Below are 27,960 nucleotides of genomic sequence, written 5' to 3'. Positions count from 1 at the left end.
TCCTGAATACTATGAGTTTGCCAACCTAGTTATACCTGATAATTGTCGGGAGGTTCCAGCTAATGCAAAAGCGCCCTCCACTTTAAAGACTTATTAACTCAAGTTGAAGAGATTCTGTCTTTGGTGTGAAGCCTCCGAACTGCACCGTTCATTCTCCACCAGTACAATTACTGCCTTTTTTCCTCGGGCAAAATCTGGCCTTTCTCATTCTACTATTAAGGTATTTCTTGCCGCAATTTCCAGATCACAACTCCAAAATGGGACACAATCTATTGGGTCTTCAAGAATTATAAAAAAAATTCTCGAGGGATTATTTAGAATGTTCCTTCCAATTAGGCACCCACCTCCGCCTTGGCATCTTAACTTTGTGTTAGCACAACTCATGAAGTTTGAGCCCATTCATAGGCCTGACCTTAAATTAATTTCATGGAAAACACCACTTCTTCTGGCTCTTACTTCGGCTTGACAAATAAGCCACATACATGCTTTCAATACTCAACACCCTTTCCTCCAATTTACTAAGGACTCTGTTGTGCTCCCAAGAAATCCTGCCTTTATTCCTAAGGTACCATCGGTTTTCACCTAAATGAGGCAGTCATTTGAAAGACTTTCTTCCCTAATCCACAGTCACCAGCGGAAAGGGCCTTACATTCTCTGGATGTTGAGAGATGTATAACATTTTATTTACAGAAAACAGCCTGTATCCTTAGAGCCGATCAGCTTTTTTGTAGCCTATTGAAAGATCAGAAAAGGGCATCCAGTGACTAAACCAACTATTGCACGTTGGATTTCCTGTGCAATTCAATTTTGCCACCAGAAAGCAGGCAAGCCTCTGCATGAAACCGTAAAATCGCATTCTACGAGAGCAGTCATCATCTACAGCTCTCTTTGCCGGTGTGCCTATTCAAAAAATTTGCAGAGCAGCAATTTGGTCCATCAGGCACACTTTTACCAAGCATTGTCTTGAGGCTTCCAGTACTAATGATACAGCAGTAGGACAAGCTGTGCTATGTAATCTTTATGTAACGTGTGAGCCTCTATTATTCCCACCTCCTTTTAAGTTTTAAAATTACTGTTTATAGTTGTGTATGTGTGTGTATATATGTGTGTGTGTATATATGTATGCCTAGAACACCTTGTCTCCGCCACAAATAACGGCGGCTCGTGGTAAAGGGGGAAGCCTCGAAATTATCCAAAGATACTGCGGCACTTTCACAGGGATTTACACCCGAAACACACAGCTCCACGAACTCTTGTTGCAATACAGCAGTATTTTATTTTCAGCAAAAACGGCAAGTGCGAATACTTTTATTATACTATACATAATAAAACCAGATATGTTTCTTCCCAAAGTTGGCATGGTCCAAAGTAAGAGGTGCCCTGTCTGGCCCCCACAGACACTTGGTAGCCACCTTTGCTGTAGTTTGCAGTGGTATGTTTCTTCTCTATCACAGTGGAAAATGTAGTTAGTCCCTTTGGTTTTTAGCTGAGTATGCAAGTATACAATGCCATTATTTTTTTAAGATGGTCCTTGGATTTTTTGGGTAAGTTTCAATGGAACTTGTTTTTGTGATGAAGGGTTTTATGTCTGATTCAGAGAAATTACCAAAGCATGCTAGGTAACACAAAATTACTTTGAGCTGAGGTTTTTCTTAGGTGTTTCCTTATATTGTTTTCAATTGACTTAGTAATGTGGATATAAAAGGCAACACAGTTTTGTGAAGATAGTTGTCAGGAATCCTAGCTGTCTCTGTAGTTGGCACTAAGCAGTTGCTGCCTTTTCCTTGCAATGGCATTGGGGGCAACTAGAGGTTACGGCACTCATTCTTGGCAGGCACTTGGTGCTGGTGGTGATGTCTGCTTCCTAGCTGCAGCTGTCCCTTACATGAGCTCCTGATATCAGAGATGCGTTCCTCTGAGGTGCAAACTGCTTCATTTAGGTATTGGTACATTATGTGCTGCACACTTTCCTTCATATGGCTCGGGTGTTTTGGGGACATCATTCTATCTTTGTGTCGCTTCTGGCTTTAAGTTGTTTCCTCGTGCCCGATACTGCTGGCTGCCTCTGACCTATCACAAGAAGGCATTTTATAGCAGCCTGCCAGGACTAGAACTATAGAGACATTGGCCTGTGATCAAAAATAACTTTACTATACTTAGCACAGTAGGCACTAGTATCAGGGTAGGAAATGCGGTGCAAAGAATGAGCTTGTTTGACTAACGTTCATAATGCGGGTGGCATGCAAGGTTTGGCAAAGCGGATAGAGCACTCTAGAGACAGCATCCCAACAATAGCTCTGCTTGATGGCAAAACATGGGCTTCTGTGTTAGGCTTTTAAATATTTGTACCTTTGTTTCTCTGGAGTGCCGTCAGGATAGGGGAAAAAAAGTTTAGTCAAAACATCATCCAGAGGCAGCCTGTGTGGAAATGCCCATGATACTGGACGTCTGCGGGCCTCTCCCTTTCAGTGAAAGATTCTTCAATCAGAATGAGATGGAGCCAGTCCAATCTTTTCAACTAGACCTCATAGTTGGGTGCATTCTTCAAAGCTTTTTAGCATTCAGGTTTTTGTAGAATTCTATTATTTTAGAATCCAAGAAGGGAAACTGATTTGCAATTCATCTCTTAGGAAAGCCCATTACTTTGGGCGAGTCCCATTAAAACATGTTTTGGTTCAATTGTATAGACCCAAGCAGTCTTATCCTTCAGTCCTTTGTAGATGAGGTGGTGAGAATGGAAAAAAAACTTCACTCACATTTCTGTGCTGACCTTATGGCATCAGTTTGATTCTAAATGCAATTAATATCACCACTGTGGCTTTGTCTACTATATACCTCGTTGACCATAGCTCAATAAGAGTTTGTATGGCAGGTATCTCTTTAATCTGACCAGGTACCTATTTCCTCAACCTGTTTTTGTGTGCTTTCAGTAATTCAGCAGCCACTTTGAAAGGTGATCTTTAAATTCAGATTCCAAATATCAGTCATCTAGTTGCTGTATGTTACTTTTAAAAATGGCTTTCTTGATTTTCAATAGCAGTAACAATCCCTCAATTTCCCCCTCATCCCAATCCCCTGCCCCACACCCATCGGTCCATGGAGAACTAACACCAATATTTACGTACAGGATATGGGATCACTGGTTTTGTGAGACAAATCATTACATAGCACAAGTATCGACACATTTGTATAATGCAGACCTGTATCCCCTTCCATCGTTTACTTAGCCTGCTCAATATCATTTTGTAGAGCTTCCGCTTGGGATGTATCTTCATCTCCTTGTTGCAGCTCTTTCTACCTTATTCCATTTCATTACGCCCCTGAGTCCGCTCTACATTCAGTTCGCACCCTCTGGTAAATTTCTTAGTCCACCGTCCTTTTGTTAGCAGCTAACTAACTATCCACTTCAGTGCAATACATTTTTTTAACCACTGCTAATCCCAGTTCCACTATTTTAATTATCGCTCTTGTTTACTTAGTGCGGGGTACACCGCCCAATATGGCATCATTGTATAGTCTGCTGCAGTGGGATCACCATTAATGCTGTTATCACCTCTCCCGTAAAGGTCTGTAGCTTGCCATGAATGAAGGTCCACTGAAAGAGAAGGAAAAGTTACTCACTTGTCATCCAAATAATGCTTGAGTCTTCGTTTAAGTCCTTAGCAACACTCTTCTTTCCTGCTGGAAAGAACATGAAAGTTATTGCCTACTAAGTAGAATCCGAAGTCTAGCTAAAAAAGTCAGGTGATATAACGTCCAGTGTCGGAGCATGATATGTACCTGCATCATCCCTATATTCATGTTTCTTTTTAGTAAAATGAGCTACAAAATATTGCTTTAAATTGGTATCTTCGTATCGCGATTCCTACAACGTCACAGGCCCAAACTGCCCTCAAAGTGAACAAACAAGTAGGGATCTACTATGTTTGTAATTTGGTTGAATAAATGTTTGTTAAAATGTTGCCTATGAGACCCATTCTGTAGATTAGGTTTGGAAGTTCCCTCCAATTGTTTTGAAGTGCAATACTGTATGTAGGCAATGAGTGTGTGAGAACTCGTATCAGTTTGCCGTTACAAACCAGAACTTCTCTTCCTCATCAATAGTCATAAGCACTGAATATTCCCCCCCCCCCCCCCCCATGCGCAGAACCCTGGAATATATGTAAAGAATTATATATATTTAAACATTTAATTTATTTCTTACCTTTTTCCATGTCCTCTCGTCAGCAGTTGTGTCTCACTGCATGAATGTGCACAGGCTTTTGTTGTGGGGCAAATATAAGGAAATTATAAAACATTTAAAAATATAAATGTTCGAGGCATGTGGGCTGCTAAATTCATATCTTAGCATTAGATCGCCGCCTAGTGTTGGGTCCGGATGATCGCACATTGTTGTCCTGGAAGAGTCTTCGAAGTATCCTGAGATAGGTGGCTCCTCCCCTGGACTACAGTGCGCATGGGCATCGGCTCCATCCCCAGATTGTTTTTTTCCGCCATTGGGTTCGGATGCGGTCTCGACGTCTCTCTGTCGGAACCGAGAAAAACTAACTTTTTACGGCCAAAAGGCCTTGTATTCCTTGCGTCGGTATTGTTTGCGCACGGTCTCGAGTTCTTCCGTCTCTTGGAGTCGGAATCAGCGGAGTATTTTCACTCTTCGGACATCGAGGCCTTCTCATCGCGACACGACTGCAACTTTCCAGCATGGAGCGGAGTCCGTTTAAGTACTGTCCGCTCTGTGGGTCCAAATACCCACATATAGACGTGCACCCGGTCTGTAACAAATGCCTTTCACCAGACCATAACGAGGACAACTGCAAGGCCTGCGCAAGATTCAGGTCAAAGAAGACTCTCAAGCTTCGGCGCGCGGTGCGCCTGGAGGCCAGACAAGCGGCCCCGGATCCAGAAAACATCTTCGGCGACCAAGAAGAGGAGGGCCAGAGCCATCATCTTCAAATCTCCCCGCCCGAGACGGAGGTCGAGGCGGATCCGGTAGACGACGACGGAGTCGTGGGTCAAGGCCTTGAATACGTCGACGAGGTAGGGGACGTCGAAGAGATTTATGGGGCCGCGGAAGATAGCTCCGGGGACGAGCTATGCCCCGAAGGTTACGAAGATCATGATCGGGTCACGGGATCGCCTGTCGGCCTTACCCAAGACCCCGTACCGCAAGCCACGGCCCCGCCTTCAGGCCCGGCCACGGACATACTTGCTGCGCAGCCCGTATCGAAACCGAAACTGAAACCCACGGTATCGACTACACCTAAAATGGCCGACCCGAAATCGAAACCGAAACTTATGGATTCGAGCGTCCCTAAGATGGCGGCCGTACCACCAAAAGCTACTAAACCCGCTGCTTCATCGACTCCGTCGGCCTCCGGTCCACAGAAGTCGAAGAAATCTGTCGATTCCACAGTGTCGAAATCGGCGCCAGAGGAGGGATCCTCTAAGAAGGGTGGTCGGCACGGGTCAACCGCTGCGACGCCGTCAAAGCCCGCCAAAGCCAGCGACACTGCTCCGGTTCCGACTGGGACTTCGTTAGTCGGACGCGTGGTGGAGACGGAGACGACACAAGCACACGGATCGAAGGCTGGCACATCTGCGCATCGGTCCAAGGACTCTGGGTCGGCGGCTGCGGCATCATCGTCCAAGACTCAGAAGGGCCAACAGGACGTCGGATCCAAGGGCAAGGTCAAGACCTCGTCGGCGCCAAAGGCCACTGTAAGTGACGCGTCCCCCATCGCCTCTTCACTACAGAGAATCAGAGAGAAGGCCTCTGCTACGTCAGCTCCGATGCCATCGCCACAGAAGCCGATGGACATTCCGGTGAAGCCTGCGGGTAAACTTCTCTTCCTTCTGCCGCCAAAAGAGGCGCCGAAGGCCTTTTCAACGAAATCGACGCCAAAGAAGTCGGAATCTTCAACGGCAGGGGCACTTTCGAGTCGGGTACTCGACTCAGAAGAGGATTCTGAGCGTTTTATCGACGCAGACACAGGCAAATTGACCCTTTACAAAAGGAGGATCACTTCACAGCCAGTGGACTCCTATGTCATCCCCCTGAAGAAGAAAAGGCTTCCTCAGGACGCTTCAGGTCTCATGGAACCTATCCAGCCTCCTCCAAGAAGGAGCCCTACTCCTTCCCCAGAACACTCTGAGGGTGAGGGATATGATGAAGATGACCAATACACTTTCCCCATCAATGAACCAGATGCACAGCCGGATTCATATGATGACATTGGTGACCAAGGCACCCAAGATGTGGGGCAAGACCCACAGCCTTTCAGCGCACGTGCATCCCCAACAGAAGATTCTGCAAGTTTTCATGCACTCATTGAAAGGGCAGCTGCTAATCATGATGTGGACATGCATGCTGACCCAGTAGAAGAAGACTTTCTATTCGACACTTTTTCAGTCTCTGAAAGGACAGTAAAGACATTGCCTATGCTCAAAGGGGTCCTCAAACATGCTGCGGACATCTTTAAAGAACCTACCAGGGCGAGAGTGGTCAATCCACGTATCGAAAAGAAGTACAGACCAGCACCTGCAGACCCTGCATACATTCGGGGACAGTTGCCGCTTGACTCCCTGGTGGTCGCAAATGCCCGCAAAAGGGCCAACTCCCAAACGACGGGTGAAGCTCCTCCCCCGGATAAGGAGTCCAAAGTGCTAGAGGCAGGAGGCAAAAGAGTAGCTGCACAGGCTGCCAATTTTTGGCGTATTGCAAATACACAGGCACTCTTGGCACGTTATGATAGGGCGCATTACGACACCCTAGAGCGGGTTTTAGAACACCTGCCTTCGCAGTTTCAAGAGTGCACCAAACTGCTTATAGAAGAGGGAAAACTGATCTCCAACGCAGCCATAAAGTGTGCACTTGATGCCGCAGACACAGCAGCTAGGGCCATTAACACTAGCGTCATGCTGAGACGACAGGCGTGGCTCCGCATATCGGGGTTTAAACCTGACATTCAAACAACCATACTTAATCAGCCAGTCAATCCTGATAGACTGTTTGGTCCAGATGTTGACACCACCCTGGAAAAAATTAAGAAAGACACCGAAACTGCTAAGTCTATGGGGGCCCTACAATCACAGCAGTTTCGTGGCAACAATTTCCGTCGCTCAGGTGCACGTGGAGTCACCAGAGGACAGATGGGTCAACAATCACAATTCTCTAGAGGTGGAGCACAATCCTCGTACCCCAAACAGAACAAGGGGGGTTACCGAGGAAACAGCACCAGAGGACGTGGCAGAGGGAACAACAACTCCCGCTCCTCTGCCCCAAGCAAACAGTGACTCTCTGTCACTGCCCCCGACCACTTAACACCTGTCGGGGGGAGACTACAGCAGTTCCTGCCCGTCTGGAGAAACATCACCACAGACAGGTGGGTGCGACAACTTGTCCAGTACGGTTATTGTCTAGAGTTAAAATCCACTCCACCCAACATTCCACCAAGGCAACGGCCTATGTCCGCAGAGCACTTGCACTTATTGCAGCAGGAAGTAGTGGTGATGCTGCAAAAAGGCGCAATCGAGCTCGTGCCAGTAGAGGAGGAAGGCACAGGGGTATATTCCCTGTACTTCCTTATTCCGAAGAAGGACGGATCTCTCAGACCCATTCTAGATCTCCGTCCCCTCAACCTGTATATACTGTCAGAACATTTCCATATGCTCACACTGCAACAGATTCTTCCCTTGTTAAACCAAGGGGACTTCTTAGCAACCTTAGACCTCAAGGATGCTTATTTCCACATACCACTACACCCGTCCCACAGAAAATACCTCAGGTTCACTATCCAAGGCAGGCATTATCAGTTCAAGGTCCTACCCTTCGGAGTGACCACAGCCCCAAGAGTGTTTACCAAGTGTCTGGCGACAGTAGCAGCGCACCTCAGGAGGCAGAACATCCATGTCTACCCCTACCTGGACGACTGGCTCGTTCAAGCCAAGTCTGAACAACAGTGCGCCGCGGACATGTCGACTACCATTCACCTCCTTCACAATCTAGGTTTCTCGTTGAACTACCCAAAGTCGCATCTTCAGCCGGCACATGTCCGGCAGTTTCTAGGTGCGACGATCAATACCCAGACGGCCATGGCTCAACCAAACCAAGTCAGGATAGACAGCATGCAGTCTCTGATCCAGAAGTTCAGACCACAACACTCACTTCCAGCGGAGTGTTCATGCAGTTGATAGGCATGATGGCCTCCTGCATCTTCATAGTTCCTCACGCACGGTTGCATATGCGCCCGCTCCAGGAGTGCTTAGCAAATCAGTGGACACAGGCTCAGGGCCAATTAACAGACCTAGTGTTGGTTACCAGTCGGGCACACGACTCTCTGCATTGGTGGACTCCACACAACCTTTGCAAGGGCCGACTGTTCCAGGAGCCAGTGCCACAGATTACCCTGACAACGGACGCATCTCTCCAGGGATGGGGAGCTCATCTGCTCACTTACACAGTGCAGGGACTGTGGACGACGCAGCAACAGAAGATGCACATCAACTATCTGGAAGTGATGGCAATCTTCATGGCGCTCAAGTCCTTCATTGTACATCTGTGCAACAAGGTAGTGTTAGTCCGGACGGACAACATGACCGCGATGTACTACATCCAAAAGCAGGGGGGCACCCACTCGCCACAGCTGTCTCATCTGGCTCAGGGCATGTGGCGGTGGGCCATTCAGAGGAACATCTTCCTCATGGCAGAACACCTCCCGGGCAAGGACAATCAGATGGCGGATCTGCTCAGCAGATACAGCCATCAAATGCACGAGTGGGAGTTACACCCATCTGTACTCCACCCGTACTTCCAGCAGTGGGGTCTTCCGGAGATAGACCTGTTTGCAACAAAAGAAAACGCAAAATGGCAACACTTTGCCGCCAGGTTCCCTCACCCACAGTCGCAGGGGAATGCGATATGAATGAACTGGTCAGGCAAATTTGCGTACCCTTTTCCGCCAGCCCCTCTGATACCGCTGGTGGCAAGAAAGCTAAGGCAGCACTCGATGACTCTCATCCTAGTTGCTCCAACGTGGGCGCGCCAAGCATGGTACACCACGTTCCTCGAACTCTCGGTGGTGCCACATCAAAGACTGCGCCTCACGCCCAGACTTTTGACGCAGAACCATGGAGACATTCAGCATCCAGATCCGCAACAGCTCAACCTGGCGATCTGGCTCCTGAAGTCCTAGAGTTTGGATACCTGCACCTAACTCCGGAATGCATGGACATCATCAAGGAGGCAAGGAAGCCTACTACCAGAGCATGCTATGCTCCAAAATGGAAGCGTTTTGTCATTTACTGTACAGCCAATGACATCAACCCGCTAGATGCATCTATCCCTAACATCATTTGCTATCTGCTACATCTTTACAAGTACAATCTAGCGTTCACTTCCATTCGGATACATCTATCCGCCATCGCAGCTTATCTTCAGAATAGGCAGCATCTCTCTGTCTTCAGGGTGCCTGCCATTAAAGCTTTCCTTGAAGGTCTGAAACGAGTCATTCCCCCAAGAACACCGCCAGCTCCGGTGTGGAACCTCAATGTGGTCCTCACCAGACTGATGGGACCACCCTTTGAGCCACTGCACTCGTGTGAACTCCAGTTCCTAACGTGGAAAGTAGCTTTCCTCATTGCTATTACGTCACTGAGGCGTGTTAGTGAGCTACAAGCGCTCACAATCCAAGAGCCATTCATTCAGATTCATCCAAATAGGGTAGTGCTACGTACTAACCCCAAATTCCTTCCGAAGGTGGTGTCACAGTTTCATCTCAACCAAACTATTGACTTGCCGGCATTCTTCCAAAACCCACAAACGGTGGCGGAAAGAATGCTCCATACGTTAGACGTACGGAGGGCGTTGATGTACTACATAGACAGGACACAACACTTTAGGAAAACAAAACAACTTTTTGTTGCCTTCTCACCACAACACAAAGGCAACCCTATTTCCAAAGCAGGAATAGCCAGGTGGATTGTTAAGTGCATCCAAATCTGTTATCAAAAGGCCAAGCGCACTTTAACGATACCCCCAAGGGCGCACTCCACACGCAAATTGGGGGCATCAATGGCTTTCCTGGGGAACATTCCTTTAGAAGACATTTGCAGAGCAGCCACGTGGGTTACACCACATACCTTTACAAAACACTACTGTGTTGATGTGCATTCCAAGCAGCAAGCTGCTGTAGGACAGGCTGTTCTCAAGACACTTTTTCAGGTTTCTGCAGCTGGCGCGGGCAACCGCCGCTGATGGAGGGACTGCTATGTATTCTATGCTAAGATATGAATTTAGCAGCCCACATGCCTCGAACTGAATATGCTACTTACCAGTATGCATCTGTTCTTGGCATGTAGGGCTGCTAACATTCATATCGCCCACCCTCCTCCCCGGTGCCTGTCGCAGCTGCAGATATACTATTGTATTCAATCATTAGCATGGACATCCTTTACACTTTTCACTCCATCTTCTGCCACAATGGCGAAAAACAATCTGGGGATGGAGCCGATGCCCATGCGCACTGTAGTCCAGGGGAGGAGCCACCTATCTCAGGATACTTCGAAGACTCTTCCAGGACAACAATGTGCAATCATCCGGACCCAACACTAGGCGGCGATCTAATGCTAAGATATGAATGTTAGCAGCCCTACATGCCAAGAACAGATGCATACTGGTAAGTAGCATATTCATTATTGGGTCTAAAATGAATTTTGTGTACCTTATGTACTGCTATATTCGAAGATAATTAAAACATTTCAAAATAGATAACATTTTAAATCAGTCAAAACAATGAGGGTACTATTTGAAAACAGTAACATTTCACAGAATTGTCAGACTGGGAACACTTTCACTATATAATACCAAGATTTTTGTAGACTATTTCAGAAACCTGTATCAACAAAGAGAAACCTTTTCATGTACATATTAAGCGTTTGTAGAGGAGAGTGTATGATCCAAAAGCGGGCTTCTCCAGCATCACACGTCCTAGTGCAGGCACATTCTATAAATTTGCACAGACCTACAGTTTTACTGATAAAGCTATATAGCATGAAGATGTGTGGATATCTTCAGCGCATCTCCAAGGAAAAGTGTCTTGGTTTCTTTTCATCCAATAGTTGCTTTCCTCACACTTAAGAAATTTTGCTCAATTTCTGCTTCCCTAACTGATCTATTTTTTAATTCGTACAGCTCATTTATTGATATTTACTTTTTGTTGTGTTATAAAGAATTTGCATCCTACAGCCTTTCCTTTCACATTACTTGTATCCTAGGAAGATTGTGACATGGTTCACTTTAATAAACTCAAGACCCCATGTTAAAATAAGCAGCAATTTGTCAGAGAATGAGACATTTGAAGCACAGCCAATGTGACCATATAAATCAAAATGTAAAGTCATATTTTATTTACTGCTCTTTCCCGACTCAGCAGAAATCGGCTGGAGTACCACCAATGCAAAAACGAGGCTTGTCGGCTCAAACTCTTGTTCCCTTTTTAATAGAAATGAACTAAACCAGCTGGTTAGCATTATTCATATGAACACTTATCAGTGCAGTGGTACATATCTTAAAGCACGGTGTGTAAAATGATATTGTATGTACTGTTTGAACTGTCAAGGTATTAAGAGTTGGCTGTCCCGTAACACCTGACAGAAAGCACCTGAAAAGACGCGCCTCTTCCTAGACAGTTGATAGTCCATGAAGCTCAGACGACCAGTCTGCTAGTTTTACTGTGCATCTACCTTCTCCAACAGAAAGATGTCTTCACAGCCAGATGGGAGGGGAGCACTTAAATATGAAATCAGAAGACTATGAAAGCCTGCCAGCCAGATTTTCAGGAATGCCAATGCAATTAGGAGGGCATTGACATCCAGCAATTAGTACAAGTACTGCAAGCGAGAGCCGATAGGCTTGGGGAAAACTTACGCGTTAGATTAAATTCCTGACTCTATGGCTCGTTGCGTAATTATTATAGTGCAGGAACAGCGAGAATGACGAACGTACGCGTTGCGCGTTTACTGTACTTATATTTGATGATGGTCTGTTTTTAACTCTAATTGTGTTCTTGTGTCTAAAATGAACACAATCACATTTTTTCGCTAGGAGTCCTATTTGCATGTCGCGTAATTTTCCAGAAATTGTGCGCAACTATGCGAGTTTAGCATCCCTCCAAGGCCAGATAGTTTGTTGTTTAATCACATGCTTTACCGTGCAGGCCTAGAGTACATTTAGCTAGTCTTATGTGAAGTGTACCGTTTAATGTAGTGTGCTTTGATGCCAGCGATTGTTGAAATTACAGTGTGCACATTTTTTGTGCACTGAGGCGCTGGGGTATGTATATGGGGTTGTTGCATTGAGTTTTAGTTTGAAACCTTCAATCTGCTTCTGTTGATACCGTGAATTGGAAGCTGGAGATTTTTGAAAATATGGTCTTAAAGTGTAAGAAATTCGAAATGACTTTTTTCCATGTACCCAGTCGAATAATATAGCGTAGCATGTCATGGACTTCCTTGCCAGCTGCACTCTCCTGCGGGCTTCACGTCCCTGAATGTTGTTTTTTATTTGACTGTATTTTGAGAATCCCATTCGGTTTGTATCCAGGTGTTTATTTCTGTTAACTACTTCCTGCCGCAGATCTTTCAGTACTTGAAGGAAAGCCCCTTAACTCTAGTTATTGTAAACCGACTGCCCCACTATATATATATGCATATCTCGCCCACCACACCTGACCGCTATTAGTAAGGTGTGAGCTCTCCTCACGGCTCAACTGTTTTCATGTTGAATGTGCTCCGTTTATTCAAAGTGAAACCTCGCACTGTTGGTATCACTTCTCTGTGGCATTTCTAGCTGAGGACAGATGTGATGGATCTGAGCATGAGAGGAGGACTCCTCGAGGTGCAGTGAAGGCTTCTGGCTGACTGCAGTGGCCGCCTGAAAGGGCCCTGCTTTTGTCACCGGTTCTGAAGCAGGCCCCGTTCTTTAGACGTGGCAGTTTCTTTGTGTTCATCCCTTTTACCTTTTCTTTTAGCCCTCCGCCTCGTCTTCTTGCTGCTTTCTTATGCGATGTCGTGTGAGCTCATTTTACCTGCTCTCTTGGTTTCGAGCTCTTGTTAATCAAGCATTTTTCACTTGGGCAGAGGCTAACTCGAGAGGAGGCAAGATTCCAGATGTCAAAAACCCGTCAAATTACCTCTTCAGACATTCACTGTGATAATGATAAAAATGTACATTATAGATTGTCAGGATTCTTTTAAAATTACATTTAACTGGAGTCTCTTTAAAGTAATGATCTCCATTTCAAATAGACTTGCTCCTCTGTCGACGACCGTTTTTCTGGAATCTCAACTATTTGTCAAATTTCCATTCTTTATATTTTTCTTTGTAACTAATATTTCATTTTTAAATCCCTTATAGATGCACAACTAAGGTGCTTGTATTTTCTCCAGGAGCTCTAGTTCTTCAGTTTAAAGGTTCAGTTCAGCCTTTGACTTTACTGAGGGGTAGTGAAACGACCATATACTGGTTAAACCTTGGTCAACCTCAGAACACCTACACACCCATCAAACCGCCTTGTCCTCTCGCCACCTGGATCATCTTGAGAGCTGAGATGTTTCTTTCTATGATTATTGTAAAGCATTCTCGTTTAGAGGTGCAGCTTCAGTTCAAGCCTTGACTTGTCTAGGAGAGTCCTTTCTGTATGGTCGCAGGTGGTAGAGGTGGTCGGAGAAGCACGCCTCATTTTATGTGCCTCATAAAACACTGGCATGTATTTATTCCCAGGAGCAAGTGTGAGGGAGATCAGTTCTTTGTCAATTACTGTTCTCCCTGGAAGGATGATGGACGTCATTCTCCCCAGCCTTCATATTGTCGCCTTTTTCAATAGACCCCTTTGAATAAGCTGTTTCTTTCATTGTGCCCCCAGTAAATTAGAAGGAAGCAAACATTCTAGCATATTATTTTGACTTGTGGAATGGAAATACAGTATCCTTGGAGGGGATTTTGCTTCCATTATACTAGTTGCTAGTGATACATGGTGCATACTTTGTAAAAGAATAGTGCCAGAGCCCAAAGCTTTTCTCAGAAGCCTGCTGCTGAATGTCAGAGTTGCTGATTTTCAAGGCTGCTTAGTCTTCCCCTCAATCCTATTTCATGCACCACCTACACTTTGATGCTTATCTTTTTTTTTCTGGTCCAAAGTCTGATAATGAAAAGTATTCCCAATTCCCCAAAATGAGTGCTGGTAGGCCCCTACCTGCAACCCCCCGGTCAACTTAAGCACTGATGCTGGGTATAGAAGTTACACTTCCTTTCCATTACGAAGAGGCCCAAAGCTTTCCTCTTTGATCAGCTTTCACTTTTTTTGTTTTAAGCATTGCTCGTCTTTTTAGTTTTAATGGGCAAATTGTTGTATTAAAACTTCGTTTTAACGATCCAATAAACTACTTGAAGCATTAGTTCTGCATTGTGGGATCTTCATCTATTGCCTTAAATGTTAGAATAAGTGTCTCCTGTGTTCATGGTTCCTGGAAGACTTTATTTTGTCATAAATGAAAGCTTCTAAGTGCACCTCCAGTGTTATGAAATGCAGATGACTGTTCCATAGCCTATCTAAAGCTCACATTTTCAGATGTTAAGTGTTTTATGTCTAATTTAAATGAAAAGTTTTACATAAAGCAATAAAACTGCATAACGTCTAACGTTCTTGCTCAGAAAACCACTGGAAACCTGAAAAAATGACAGGAAATACAGCCAGATAGACAGCACTGTAGACTAGACCGTTCCGTTATGGAGACAACTGCTTCCATATTCCAGCATGTCTTATACTGGCCATTTACCACAGAGAGAGTTCACATTGTAGGGGGTAATGCATATCTTGCTATTAAGTTCTAGCATTCACGAACTGAATACCAGAGCAGCAGGCGGGACATTTATGACTTCAGTAAACATGGCTACGATGCAGAATGTGTTTCCTTCTACTTTGTGCAATTTTCATGAACAATTATGAAAGTGAGAATAAAGTATCAAGCTCCTCCCCACTATAGGAAAGAATGGTAGCAGAACACAGCTTAATAGGTGTTTGCTTCTGATGCTTTTAATAAAAAAAGTTTGTCAAAACAGCTAGGGGGATGTCTACGCCATCCCGATCCAGTTGAGTTGAGAGTCCCTATTTGTAGCTTAAAGGTGGTTCAGCAAACTAGTTGCTTGGTACTGGATGATGCTTGGGTCTTCCTTCATTCCTGATGGGGTGGGAAGATTTTGCAAAGGCCTAACTCTCAATGCATTGATTATGAAGTGTCTAGCCGATATCTATAAGTGGTTGAGACCTCTGGATCATCCTGCTCCCCCTTCTGTCTTTGGCTCTAAATGGCTCAACCATCAAGAGGGGGGTTTGTGTTTTTTTTTTGTGTGTTGGTGTGTCATACCCAGATAGTGTTTAGTTTCTGTTGGAGCACCTGCCTGCCATCGAACCAAAAGCACACTGATTAAAAATATCAGGTTTTTGTATACTGAACCTTCAGGTTCTTCCACAGTGATAGGCCGGAGACTGACATATTGGGCTTAATACCAGTATTAGGAATCATGACTTAAGTACATGCACACCTCAAGGATCCTCCTTCTCACATGGATGTGACTTACTGGCCCTACTCATGTAGTGCCAATAATCCCTTGAAGCGCTTGCCTAGGTCCAAGCACATAGCTTGAAGAGCACATCAGCAGGGGATATCCGGATCAAAGTTCCATGTTTCACAGACTTTTGTGGCTTGTGCCCCTCTTGTGAATGTCTTGTGTCCTGGCTCTAATCACGAGTGCCTTGTGTGTTATGCATAGTTAGTGTGCCTCATGTTTGTGTCTTGGATCAGGTAATGTTTTGTCACGTGGGTCTCTGCAAGTGTGATCTCTGGGGTAGGAGACAAGCTGTTCTCTCTACACAGCTCACTATGTAATATTGATAGCCAAGCAGCATCTAGAGTTTAACCAAGAAAGTTGCTTTGCATTTGTATAAGAGAAGCTGGTGCATATAGGGAGTTGTCAGCAATGGGTAGGTTATGGACCAGTATATATTTCAGTGGGGATGCATGCATAGTGGACAAGAACAACGAAATGTACAGTGAGAGCAAGTATATTCCTACCTGGGAAATGAGCTTTTTAAAAACCATATTGTTTGGGTGTTCCTGACTGACATCCCTGGGGTCTCGTGGGAGCGCAATGTTGTTCCGGTTTGGGACAGAGTCCGATCAGACATGAAGACGTGGTCCCGAATGCCCTTGAATCTCTACGGCCGATCGGCCATCTTTAAGATGGTCGCCCTCCCGCGCCTGCTTTACCAACTGCAGAACCACCCGTACCCTATCTCGCCGCAATGGTTTCGCCAAGTCAACTCGGCACTGGGCCGATTCCTGTGGGCTGGGGGGGCTGTGCGCGTGGCCCTTCGCACTTGCTTCCTGTCTACATACTGCGGTGGTCTGGCTTCTTCGGACATCCTCTCCTACTACCAGGCGTCCCATCTATTGATACTTAATGAATGGTGGTATGGGGACCGGAGTGACCCAGCGTATGCCCTGGAGAGGTATTTAATGGAACCCGACACCCTGCACACACTTCTCTACTCAGCTGGGAAACGGAGGAAGCTCCCGGTGGTTACGCAAACTGTCTTTCAGGTCTGGCGTAGGGCGCTTCATCGTATGGGGTGGTGGAATAGGCTGACTGGGGAGACCCCGCTGTGGCAGAATGGCCGCCTGCCGGCCTTGTCAGCCCTGAGGGGCTTTCGGGGCTGGGACTCGATAGGAATCTCGGCGTTGGGACACGTTATGAGGGGCGCGGCCCTTAAGTCCTTTCAGGAGTTGAGGGAAGAGTTTGAAATGCCGAACACCCAGTTCTTCAAATACCTGCAGTTTCGCCATGCTATTTCCCCTGCATTAGAGGGTTTGGACTCGCTACCGGAGTTCAGTCCCATTGAGGCTAAACTGTTCATGGGTGAACTGACTGAGAAGAAGATCTCATGCATATACCAATCCCTAGTCACACACTGTGCGTCCTCATTGGATGGTCTGCGGTCCAAATGGGAGAGAGATGTGGGGGAGATAGATGAGGAAGGGTGGAGGGAGGCTCTTGCGGCCCCGAGAGAGGCTGCTGTCGCTGTGCGGCTGCGCTTCATCCAATTCAAATACCTTCACAGGGCTTACTACACAAGGGAGAGGCTGTGGCGGGCTGGACTGATTGCTTCCCCTGACTGCCTGCGGTGTGGTAGGGAAATGGGCACGTTTTTACATACAGTGTGGACGCGTGGAGCTATAGCCCGATATTGGAAGCGTGTCTGGGACTGCCTGGATGAGGTCCTGGGCTGGCAGCTCCTGCGCACGTCGCAGCTGGGTCTGTTACATGTCCTGGAACAGGTGGGTGGCAACATCTATAAGAGACATCTCCTACTCTTGGGCCTTACAGTGGCTAAGCGGGATGTGGCCCGTGCCTGGAAGGATCCGGGGGCGCCCCCGATTGGGGTCTGGAAACGGGGCATGGACTACTGCATGGGACTGGAACGCCCCGTGTTTGAGGCCCGAGGCTGCCCTAGAAAGCATTATAAAATCTGGAAGAGGTGGGCAGAGTATAGGGGGCTGTGGCTGGAGCCGCCATCGCAGCAGGATACACACGTAGATCAATTGTCATGAGTACCGGGGCGGGAGTGAGAGTGCATGGACATCTTAGTACAGCTTACGTTGTGTTAGATTCTGGTGACCATCGTGAACGGGGTGGGGGTGGGAACCGAGTGGAGGGATGTTCTGGGGTTGGAGGGGGGGATCCGGGAGGTTAATGTCATTTGTTTTATCCGCTTACATATGTTGATTGCTGCAACTGTGATTCATGATAATCTGCTTACGGTCTCTCCAGTGTCTGGAGTACTGTGAATGTTTCCGCAATCCATGTTTGAAATGCCAATAAAGATGGTTTTGAAAAAAAAAAAAACATATTGTTTACTAAATTTACAGTTGACAAAATGAAAAACTCAGTTAACATGTGTGTCAGTCCCTCGTAGCATCTTAAATGGAATCTAAAAGAGCATTAACATCTGACCACATTGTCTTGGCCTTGTCTTTACACATTCCTCTGACTGCTATGAAATGTTTGGCAAATTACTCAAGTCTTATTAAGCATTTAAAGAAACTAGCGGTTAGGGTAGTACAGAATTTAAACTTGAAGCCCCCATTACGATTGCTTCCCATGACATCTCCAGTCGTTATCAATGACCATTTGTTTGACATATATTGCCGGTATCACTCTCACCAAATATTGAAATCCATTTAGCAGTACAAGCGCAACGAACATGAAATGCACTTGTTTACATATTTGTTAATAGAGTTATTTGATCTTTTTTCTAAGGTGTGCTAGGGGGGTGGGTGGTATCCAGGCTATTGTTGCTGCGCAGCACTGTGCAAGCTGTTTCTGGTCCTCCCGTCATCCAAACAGCAGTAACATGAAGTGTGCAGAGGTCTATCACAGGCCATCATTGCTGGAGGCCTAATGGTTGCTTGAGACCAGTCACTATGAGGTTTTTCTCATTCCCCAAAGTTAACTTGATGCGTTTTCTCTTTTCAGTATGCAGACCAGTCATTAATGAAAAATGCCATTAAAACCTCAGAGGAGTCCTGGATAGAGCAGCAAATGTTGGAGGACAAAAAAAGGGCGACCGATTGGGAAGCCACAAATGAAGCCATTGAGGAGCAAGTTGCCCGGGAATCTTACCTCCAGTGGCTACGAGATCAAGAGAAACAAGCCAGACAGGTATGGGTTGTATTTGTATTGTTTGTGTAATGATGCAGTGGCCAATGTTCGCCTCTACATTATGCAATTTACAGACTTTGACACGGGATAAATAAAGGGGAATGCAACCTGTTTTTCAACGCATTTTGAAATTTCAATAAATTGGATTCCTGACACAGAAATCAGAAACAGTTCTAAAACTTTGCTATGAAAAGAAGCATGCCAGACTCATTCCTGACATAAGATGGTTTGTACCTAAAGGGCCCGATTTGTTGAACGCCATTGACTTGCAGTGTGGTATATTTTGATGTGTTTTAATGAGGACGGGGATCAATTCAGAAAGTCTTCATCCAGTGATCAAAGGTCGGAACATGTCAATTTCAACAATAACTGAGCAGCGGGATTCTCAGCAAGCTGCAACGTGTACATTAACCTCTTGGGTAAGCATAAAAAATAATAGGCAATCGATCAGACACAAATACATTAAGGATAACCTTGGAAGAGAATATGAAAAATGTTAATATATTTTTACCTTCAGTATTCGATTTTTATAGCGTCACATGCTTAAACTATTCCTGTTGTCGCTTGAAGTCTCCTGTTAACATTACAGTAGCAGTCCCATGTAGACCAAGAGTATCCTTTTCAGAACTACATGCAGTTGAATGTGGAGAGCCACATAACCCAAGGTCATACAAACCTTTTGATGAAGACTCGCCCATCACACTGGTAATATCACCAACAATGTTTTACTTTGAGGTCCACTTGTAGCAAGGCACAATCCAAATTCCAATAACTCTTATAAGGGATATCCGAATGACCGATTATTATAGACATTTTACAGATAAGGCCCAAACACGAGTTACACCGAATAATCAAATCCCACAGAGGGTACTACCACCAACCACTCCAAGACCGCAGCATGCAAAACTTGCTGCCCAAGCTGCATCTCCGGCAGACTGGTTTCACCACAGATCCCACCTACTCATTTCCTCACATTCATATACCATCACAAGATGGCCACTTCACCCTTCTTACTTTCAGCAGCCCTTTCTATGTTTACCTTTTACCTGGCCCACCCACTCCGTTTCACCTGTAGGTTCTTATAGTTCCCTCCCATGAGCACCTCTGATACAGATTCCACAATTGTTGACCAGCGGACTCCGCTACGCTCAAGCACGAAGTAAGTCTCTGACATTTCACCTCAAGCGCTCACGCGTGTCAACTATCTTCACACCAACCTTACACGGTAATATTCCATTTCACCTTCCTCCGCGCACTACCTTAGTCACACCGATTTACCTTTACCCCCTCACTCATAGACACGGATAATCTCCCATCATTATGTTTTTCAGTCCACCAGCCCCTCACTGTTGCCTTTTTCGTCTTCCTCTGCAGCACTCCGTGACAAAGGGCCCTTCGGCCTGAAATGCATTGGAGAAGAGTTCATGTGCTAGAATAATGAAATAACTTCTACACGATTGATATGCCTTTAATATCAAGTGTTCAAACAAACAAATGATGACCAACATTGAATAAATAATGATACTTCATTGACTTTGTGAAGCACGTTATTGATCACGCCCGGAGTGCCTCATTAGGGGATGTATTTGCAATTGTTGCATACACTACTCATTCCACGCCTCTACATTATGCAATTTACAGACTTTGACACGGGATAAATAAAGGGGAATGCAACCTGTTTTTCAACGCATTTTGAAATTTCAATAAATTGGATTCCTGACACAGAAATCAGAAACAGTTCTAAAACTTTGCTATGAAAAGAAGCATGCCAGACTCATTCCTGACATAAGATGGTTTGTACCTAAAGGGCCCGATTTGTTGAACGCCATTGACTTGCAGTGTGGTATATTTTGATGTGTTTTAATGAGGACGGGGATCAATTCAGAAAGTCTTCATCCAGTGATCAAAGGTCGGAACATGTCAATTTCAACAATAACTGAGCAGCGGGATTCTCCGCAAGCTGCAACGTGTACATTAACCTCTTGGGTAAGCATAAAAAATAATAGGCAATCGATCAGACACAAATACATTAAGGATAACCTTGGAAGAGAATATGAAAAATGTTAATATATTTTTACCTTCAGTATTCGATTTTTATAGCGTCACATGCTTAAACTATTCCTGTTGTCGCTTGAAGTCTCCTGTTAACATTACAGTAGCAGTCCCATGTAGACCAAGAGTATCCTTTTCAGAACTACATGCAGTTGAATGTGGAGAGCCACATAACCCAAGGTCATACAAACCTTTTGAAGAAGACTCGCCCATCACACTGGTAATATCACCAACAATGTTTTACTTTGAGGTCCACTTGTAGCAAGGCACAATCCAAATTCCAGTAACTCTTATAAGGGATATCCGAATGACCGATTATTATAGACATTTTACAGATAAGGCCCAAACACGAGTTACACCGAATAATCAAACCCCACAGAGGGTACTACCACCAACCACTCCAAGACCGCAGCATGCAAAACTTGCTGCCCAAGCTGCATCTCCGGCAGACTGGTTTCACCACAGATGAAAACCAAGACACTTCTTTCCAAAAACCTAAAAATTGGAATACTATGTCCTCTTCAACAGATTTCCCCATTGCCAGCGCTTATAGACTCTCCACTAAATGACATAGCAGGGTTTTGTTATTATTCAAACGGCATCCTAATGTTTTGATCTACCTTTACCAGCGAAGAAGGTTGACTGCTTACTTTAGGACTTCAGAGACTCGCAAAAAAGTCCATACATTTCAATACAATTTGTCAACCACATTTAGGAGTCCCTTAAGGTCATACAGAACCCAGCCATAGTGTCAGCAGTGGTCCTTCGGCTGGAAAATAAATGTAAGGCATCAGATACTAACTACTCCAGTTTGCTTAATAGGTAGTCCAAAAGCTGATTGCTGTTATGCAAGCAATGCAAAGAAGGCCTAGAAAACGGTCTATCCCATGTGAAATTTCAGCAGCTTCCTATGTTCATGGAATCTTATTAAAAACGTCATCATGGCTTCATTTATCCTCTTTGAATCCTGAGGCACAACTGGAGATTTCTAATTGACTGTTTTCAGGATCCACACTCTTTGGCCTCAGCACAGAAGAGAATTTGATTATGAAGAATGAAGCAGAAAATTTGAAATCCACTGGTCTGGATGAACAGAATATGACATAGTCCACGATGTCAAGCTTGTTAATTCTTCCAATATAATTTTGCCGGAGGTTTCCTATAAAACAAAAGTGCCTCCTGAGTACTGTTATATAACAGATAAAACTTGCACCAAATGATCTATTAATTAGAAGCTAACAATCCATCTAAGTTCTATTTTTAAAAGATACTTCATGGGGAGAGAACGCCATGTCTGTCGTGATTCACTTCTGCCATGGTGTAAGCAGTTGGCACTATTTTAGTAATCTGTGTCTGTGATTCATTTGTTAGCCAGGCTCCGTGATCTTAAAATCATAGTCCAAAAATAAATTGGAAATGTGTATACTGCTGAACCTAAATTTATTAATATTTAGTTGAACAGTTTCTATTAGTTTCAGCTACTATTCCTCTGATTATTGGTTTCTCATCCGAACAGACTGTTCATAAGCAGAAGTGTTATTGGGTAAAATAGATTTCTCCATTTTAGTTAATTTCTTACTCATTCTGCTAGGCATGTTTCAAATGGTCACTTGGTAGGATTATACTGTTTGCTCTCTGAATTTTGCTGTTAGTAGAGCAGCATTTGTGGTGTGAGCGGATTGCTGTCAGTGCTGTACTAGTGCTTTGCTGCCCCGTTGAGCCACAATACAATTTTATGCAAAAAGAACAATTGATGGACAGAATGCTGATCAATGTCAAACATTCAACCCAGTACAGAGATCTTTGCAAAATCCATAGTTTTTTCCTCCCCATGCCATACCACTTTACACCCAGCCATATCTCAGCCTTGACCCTGTTTCCACGGGAAATGCCAGATCAGGTCCTCCCTGGACTGGAAACCAGCATCCTGGGACCGGTTTCGGGCATCATCCTTTATCAGTCAGGCTAGATTGAATCCAGTAGCCTGGAGAGCACAGGACTCGCGTCTGGGCATATCCGTCCCACTCGGGGTGACCAATGAAAGAACAGTTGGACAGAATGCAGAACAATGTCAAACATTCACTCCAGTTCACAGACCTGGGCCTAAATCCATCGTTTATTTGCTCCCTGTGCCATTCCGTTTGAACCCAGCCACATGCAAATTAGTCTTGACCCGATTAACCATGGGAACAGTCCAGCTGGAACTATGATTTTAGGCACTATAGTGATGCTTTTTGAACATCAAAAGAAACCCCTGCTTAAGAGGGTTCCTAACAGCAGGTCTGGGGAGAGATGCTTGAAACTTTACTAAAAAATAGTCAATAATGCACTTTAGAGCTAACCTAGCCAGCAACTAAATGTGTGCCTGGTACTGCAGTAAAAATAAATGACAAAAACGGAGCCATTTTAAAAATACTATGATTGACAAGATTTACCATATCATTTATCAGTGGAATATTATTTAAGGTTACTCATCCCATATACAAATGATCTTCTTAATTCATTCTTTGATAGATCTAGAGCTTTGAGAAGAGATTGGGGTTTACCACTAGAAGTTTCTTCATATTATTTATAAAAAATTAACAGGCATGTGAAATGTTCAGGAAACCCATCTGCTGTAGATGGAAGATGAGAAGTGCGTCTCCAACACTGGATCTTTTATAAATATTCACATGCTTGAATCATTCCCTTTCATCAGGCTGGGAATCCCCGGTATATCAAAATAGCAGTATACACTGTAAAATGGTGTTAGACCTGAAGCAGCATTGTATGTTTAGTAGCACATCTACCTCCTTTGAAAGACTCCAAACTTTGGCCCATGAGGTAAGAGCTTACCACCCCCCACCCCGAGAGGCCACCATAGCTCAGATATCTGCTGCACGGTGTGTGGGAGTACCCTGGCAGAGCTCTGCTATCTCACTGAGCCTTAAATTCGTTATGCTCTTGATCTGTCCTGGATTTGAGCCCCATCTTCGGCTTAAGTTCTGTAAGTTGTTTTTAGTGGAGTTCTATCAAGTTCTGGGCCAAGGAGAGCTTTATATCTGGCAGCCAATTGTCACACGGCTGACCAAGAGAAGAAATCACTTTTCAAACCCTGTTGATCTTGTGGCCTTAAGAAGATTTACATTCTCAATCTATTTATTGCCTTCATCGAAGTCATAAGGCGGCAGAAAGTGATATTTGTCACACTTTTACGTCTAAATTACTCTGAGAACGGAGGTTGGCATTGCACCTGATGGCTAAGGTGATTTCATTTTCTCTTTCTAAAGGAGATGCCCCCTCTTCAGGAGTAGATTCCATCAACAGTTCTCTTCCAAGCACTTCAACAAGGCATCGTAAAAAATACTTTTTCAGTTTCCTGAATTGGACGTGTTTGGTACAGTTCTTGCGACCACCTCTTCTACCACTAAGCATAGAAAACTTACCCTAAATCAAAATCCATGGAGCAGCTTGCTATGTTGAAAAAATCTTCAATAATACTATTTTCAGAAACGTCTGCTTCGAGGACAGTCTACGTAGCGACCATCCGCCTCTAACGTGCCTTCAACGTCTACGCTGTTCCCAAAGACTGCAGTAGCAGATCCATCGAATTACTACTTTGACAGTGGCCCCTACAGTCGGTGGCGACAACACCGCTGACTGTCTTGATGGTGCCATCGCCTGCTACAGTAAACAGCAGTTTTAAAGGAATCTAACACATTTTGACCATTACAGTTGTCCTCATTACTACCAGCTCAGATTTTACAATCTGATCAGAAGGAAGAGGCTAGTGACCATGCCTCACAAACTTCATATAGTCCAACACAATTTAATGTGAAATATGCCCTGGACGTTGAAGGGTACAGGTAGGTAAACTAATGGTATTCAGGATACGACTCAACAGGATTATATTGCTCATCTTTTATGGTCTTCTAGATTGCCTATACAATAGACAGCCTGACTTAGTTCAAATGTCTGACTATGTTTGAATAGGTTATGGAAACTATATGAAAAGTATTACTGCAACATTGTGCCAATTGATAACCTTCTGCCACATGATGCTTTGCTTAATTCTCCTCTAGAAACCAATCTCAATTGCCTTCACCACCAGCAAAGGAGCCATCTCCTAGAGCAGTTAGATCACTGTCCCCCTCCAACGTCTAAAGACATGAATGATAACTTCAAAAACTATATATTCTAATATTGATGAAGAGGACGGTGAACTTCTGCAAGATGATGTAGGACAAGATGGTTTTGCGGGGGATATAATTCTTTCAACATGTGATCTTTCCAGATTTCATTCTCTAATAGAAAGAGCTACAAAAAGTTCAGTTTGCCAATGAATCCTGTTGATCAACAATGTTTTCTTGATGACTTTAGGGAACAACCGTGAAAGTCTGTAAGGACGATACCAATATTACATTTTGTATAGTCCGAAGGCCTTAAGGTAATAAACTCTGGGAATTATTCTAGCGCTGATACCTTGTGTGGAGAAGAATTATAAAGCTCCAGTCCAGACTGCGCTCCAGCATGCCTCACAAGGCATACTAAACCGGATTCTGATATCTCTTCAGCATCTCAAAGAACTAAAAAATCCAATTACACAATCGTCCACCAGTCGGAGATAGCAGGCCTATAGATAATGTGGGTGAAACATTATTTTTAGCAGCGACCTTTAAGTATTCCCCATTTTGGCAATTTTAGGGCACTTCGATCGCCAGATGTGGCATGAATCTGTGCCATTAATTGAACTAATTCCAGAAGATAAAAAGGAGAGAAAGCAAGAGCTATCCTTCAGAAAGGAAACACTTCTTTCACTATTGATGCAGCAATGGTTTTCTCGAATAGAGGTTTACTCCAATGTTGGAACTTTCATAGGTTCACATACTTAAATCATTTCCAGTCGTTGAGATGGGAGTCCCTGGTACATCAAAATAGCAATGCTTAATAAATACAAAGCAGAAACCAGTCCTAGGCCCATTTCAGTTGTGTAACAGATCTGTCGTTTTGTGAAGGAGACCAGGAGTAATTCCTGAACCAATCGGGACCTCTCACCCTCTAGAACGCTCCTGAGAGAACCTTAGACCCTCAGAATTTCTACCACATATTGCGCTTGAGTCTTCCCTAAGCTCTGCTCAGTTTCTTCTACTTCAGTGAATTTGAATAGAGTTCTTTACCTCAAATCAGCATTTTATTACTGCAGGACCATCTTCAGTGCTGGACTTCAAGATTCTGGCATGACCATGTCAGATAAGGAGAATTCTTTTTAGAGCCTGTGCCATCTGCTCTAAGGAAAGGCTTCATTCAGACGACCCTCACATTGACTGAAGTTATTGCTTTTATCCCAACCATAAGGCAAAGGAGTGTAAGGTATGTTGTACCTTTTCTAATACAACCTTGAAGGATCAAGAGGGGTTTCCTTCTTAAGTGGCTCCAGAAATTCAAAGCCAGAAAGCATGTGATTTTGAGTGAGTACAGTGATGGGGCATCCTCTTCATCGTCCAGGATGTCCAATAAGAGGGGAAGATCACCTCACGAGCATTCTTCGGATGAGCGTCCAAAAAAGGTCCTTAGAAAGGCCTCTCATGGGCGCCGTCCCTCAAAATCTCCCCACAAACATGAAAATAGGAGAAAGGGACATTCTTCGGGGAACAAAATATCAAGAGGCGAGTTCTGCGCCGCCTTATACACTCTTCAAGGAAAGGCATTCTTTCAAAAAGCCTTCTTGTGTGCCTCCTGAAGAAAAGCCATTGGCAAACTCCATCGCCGACGGGACCGTCGAAGAAGCCTTCACTGTTGTAGAAGATTCCGGAGGTTCGCCAGTCTTCAACATCCAAGCAGAAGCGAGTACAGCTCCGGTGTCAACGGCAGTGTCAATGACTGTCGTTGAAGACTTTGTCACGGCCGAGTAAACTGTCAGTGATGATACCCTTGACTATGCTGGGGGTGGCGACTACGGCTATGAAGAAGCCAACGGCAACATCATCTGTCCGCTATACTACTACTTTAGGCTTCCAAATCGCTGCCGATATCTGCTTCTCCGACGATGGCGTCTGCCGCAGTACCGTAGTAGAGGGAAAAACACCAGAAAAACAGAGGAGAACTAGAAAAAGAAAATTACACCTGAAGTTCTCGCCCAGCACGGTTACAGCTCTTTTACCTTTTCACCTGTTGGAAGAGCAGGATTCTGAAGAAGGTGATGGTCCCTTTGGCTACGCAAGTAACCCATCCCAGCTGCATGTTAAGTGCCAAAAGAATGATTTTGAGGAGGAATATGGAGAATAGCAATACCGTATTCCTCAGCAGGAATATCATCGGGATTATCTGGAAGAGGTAGTCTGCGTGCCTTCCTCGTTGCTAACAGACCTGCAATTTGTTAGCTAACTATAGGAAAAGATTTCCTCCGACATCCTCACCTCCGGAACAACATACATTGGTTCCTCAGCCATGTTCTATCACTTTGCAGGCAGAACCTCTATAGAAATCACCTCCATCCGCTCCTCAATAAAATCCTGGAACTACGGATGATGACCAGAAAGAGGGAGAACTCCGAGATCCGCATAGAGTGGGATGACTACCTCATTCCCACACTTTCTTCTCCTTTTCCGGTGCCCGTTGACTTGCCACCATAAGATATTGGTGGTTTTCACAACTTACTAGAAAGGGCAGCCAAGAGATTTGATCTACCAATGCTAGCTTCCCAAACTGACTGTTTTTGATATGATTTTAAAGAGCCTTTTAGAAAATCAGTGAGGGCTATCCCTATTGTGAGCCATATATGGGAGGAAGGACTCTAGGACATGAAGACATCAGCGACAGTGACACCAGTGCTATCCAGATTGGAAAAGATACACTAGGCTCCAGGGAATGCTGCGGCCTGCTTGGTGGGTCATCCCAAACTGGACTCCGTAATCTTTCAGGCAGCACAGAGAAAATCCAAGAACACTTCTGCACCCATCACCATGCCACCTGATAGGGAAGGCAGGCGATTGCATAACCCTGGTAAGCGTTTTTTCTTTGATTTCCGCTCTAATGGTAAGATCGGCTAATGCCCTTCCCATGCTGGGTCGATATGATCGACAAATGTGGGGCGACCTGACTCCATTTGTGGATCATCTTCCTGAAGACCGCAAATCGGAAGTGAGAAATTCTCC

General features: G+C 44.7%; 1 protein-coding gene across 3 annotated transcripts in view; it reads left to right on the top strand.

Moving 5' to 3' along the window:
• The window catches only part of OTUD5 (OTU deubiquitinase 5), a 267,799-nt gene that overhangs the window by 208,716 nt on the left and 31,123 nt on the right, over positions 1-27,960 (top strand). For all 3 annotated transcript variants that reach the window (XM_078664655.1, XM_078664654.1, XM_078664656.1), the window contains exon 6: positions 18,590-18,775. In XM_078664655.1, coding sequence (XP_078520781.1) covers positions 18,590-18,775 — 186 coding nt within the window. The remainder of the gene's footprint in view (positions 1-18,589; positions 18,776-27,960) is intronic.

Source organism: Lissotriton helveticus, chromosome 10 (genome assembly GCF_964261635.1).
Source record: "Lissotriton helveticus chromosome 10, aLisHel1.1, whole genome shotgun sequence".
Taxonomy (NCBI): domain Eukaryota; kingdom Metazoa; phylum Chordata; class Amphibia; order Caudata; family Salamandridae; genus Lissotriton; species Lissotriton helveticus.
Note: the sequence above shows the minus strand (reverse complement) of the source record. Positions and strands in the feature narration are given on the sequence as shown.